The 1,863-nt window shown below is 34.5% G+C and overlaps 1 protein-coding gene across 1 annotated transcript; it reads right to left on the bottom strand.

The window, feature by feature from the left end:
- Positions 1–293: 293 nt before the first annotated feature.
- On the bottom strand, positions 294–1,484 carry LOC108321026 (uncharacterized). The gene is made up of 3 exons (XM_052872072.1): positions 1,290–1,484; positions 1,103–1,207; positions 294–1,019 (listed from the first exon to the last, which is right to left on the bottom strand). Exons 1-3 carry the CDS (start codon positions 1,401–1,403, stop codon positions 510–512), a joined length of 729 nt encoding a protein of 242 aa, XP_052728032.1. The 5' UTR covers positions 1,404–1,484; the 3' UTR covers positions 294–509.
- Between the last annotated feature and the right edge of the window lie 379 nt (positions 1,485–1,863).

Genomic DNA, 1,863 nt, shown 5'->3' with positions numbered 1-1,863 from the left:
ATATACGGAAATTATATACGGAAATTATACACAGATAAATCCGTATATAATTTCCGTATATAATATCCGTATATAATTTCTGTATATAATTTCTGTATATAATTTCCGTATATAATTTCTGTATATAATATCCGTATATAATTTCCATATATAACTTATATAAGGACAGTATATACGGATATATCCGTATATAATGGTTTAAGCAGAGCTAAATATATACTCTGTATATGGCAGCTTCCCATACACAATATACAAACAGACCTGGACATTATAGTGAACATTCACAATTGATATAAGCAATCCTGGATATTATACATTGCACATTGACATATAAATCCATAAAGCTTTTCAAATACACTTAATCCATAAAGGAAACATTGTATATGAATACATAAATATTGTTGACATCAATATAAGTGCAAGAATAAACATCAGGTAAGTTCATAAACGGATTGTGATTGTGCTTCTAAATAAGTTCAACAATAATGGAAATAAGTTCTATAAAATGCCTAATAATGCATATAATCATTTCCATCTTCTGCTTGTTCATCTGTTGGTTGCTGGTGTGGTGGTTGCTGTTCTGGAGGTTGCTGTTCTGGTTGGACATCATTGGGTACTTCATTTTGAAGTTGAGGATTTTGAAGGTTTAAAAAGTCTTGTGCAGCTGTGGCTGCTGAAGGCGGAAGGAATAGCAGGATGACGCCAATAAAGCCTTCAAACTTTTGAAGCTGCTGACCATATTGTTGTAACTGCGATTTGAGATTAACAATTTCTTCTAAATTTTGTTGTTGAGCAGAAGAAGATGCCTGTGTCTGTTGGATGTAACTATCGACACAGTCATCTTGGGAACTGACATTTCCAATGCCATATACGCGTCCCTTGTATCTTCCACCAATAGCCTCTAACCAACATCGGTTTCTCAATCTTTCCTCCTCCGCAGGGTCTAGAGGAGAAGATGCTGAGACACCAACAGATGCAGTCTCAGATCTTATTTGAGAAAATTTTGCAACAAATTGTTCCTGTTAAATGAATAAATATTAATATTAAACATGAGGTTTAAAAACTGAAATTTTATAATGGGATACAGTTAGTACAAACTTACATGGGTCCGCCTAGACCTTTCGTCCACAAATTCCCCTGTTGATTGACGAATATGTGTCTGCTGAAATATTTCATCAACATGCACAGACCGACCAAGCTCCTGTGACTGCAAACAAAATGAGTTGTTAATAAATATTTTTAAAGTTTATGATTACATATATAAGAAAAAAAATGTACAAGTTACATACCAAACGAATAGCATGCTCATGCACGCTTATAGACCCTCCAGTGTGCAAACAACCACCCTTTTCAGATGTCCGATTCTTCTTTGCTGTTTCACACTTTTGTCTATAAAGTGGCATGTTCCACTTTTCCAAAAGAGCATTCCAAGTATCGTCCCCCAGCCAATTAGGTTTTTTTCCAATAGTTCTAGCTTTTTTGTACATCTCTAAGAGTCTATGAGATGCCTTGCTGTGATAATTCTTTTTTACCTTTTCCTCATCTTCAGGCTTCCATGAAACCTTTCTCTGTTATATTAAAAATAATAGGTTTGAATAATAGGTTTGATTTACACATACAGAGAATAATTGCTCAGTGTAATAGGATTGAGATTGAAAAGTGTGTACCTTAAAACGTTCGAAGAAGACATCTCTGGTTGACTTAGGGATTGAGCCCCATGTTAGCCATGGCTCATCAAACTGTTGCTTGATGGTGGCTGTGATTGCCTTCGATGCAGTTTTTGTAGGATAAAACCTAAACCAAATTTGAACTCAAACATTAGAGTAATACAACAATGATTTGTCTATATATTAATTGAGTTAA

This window comes from Vigna angularis, chromosome 1 (assembly GCF_016808095.1).
Source record: "Vigna angularis cultivar LongXiaoDou No.4 chromosome 1, ASM1680809v1, whole genome shotgun sequence".
NCBI lineage: Eukaryota > Viridiplantae > Streptophyta > Magnoliopsida > Fabales > Fabaceae > Vigna > Vigna angularis.
The sequence above is the reverse complement of the archived record's forward strand: the minus strand, read 5'-3'. Positions and strand labels throughout refer to the sequence as shown.

Bases quoted from the DNA above. Each gene is read 5' to 3' on its own strand.
- LOC108321026 (XM_052872072.1), bottom strand. From the start codon at position 1,403: ATGCCACTTTATAGACAAAAGTGTGAAACAGCAAAGAAGAATCGGACA. The intron at 1,208-1,289 runs GTATGTAACTTG...TTTTGTTTGCAG, and splicing joins ATGAGCATGCTATTCGTTTG to TCACAGGAGCTTGGTCGGTC. The intron at 1,020-1,102 runs GTAAGTTTGTAC...TTCATTTAACAG, and splicing joins AAAGGTCTAGGCGGACCCAT to GAACAATTTGTTGCAAAATT.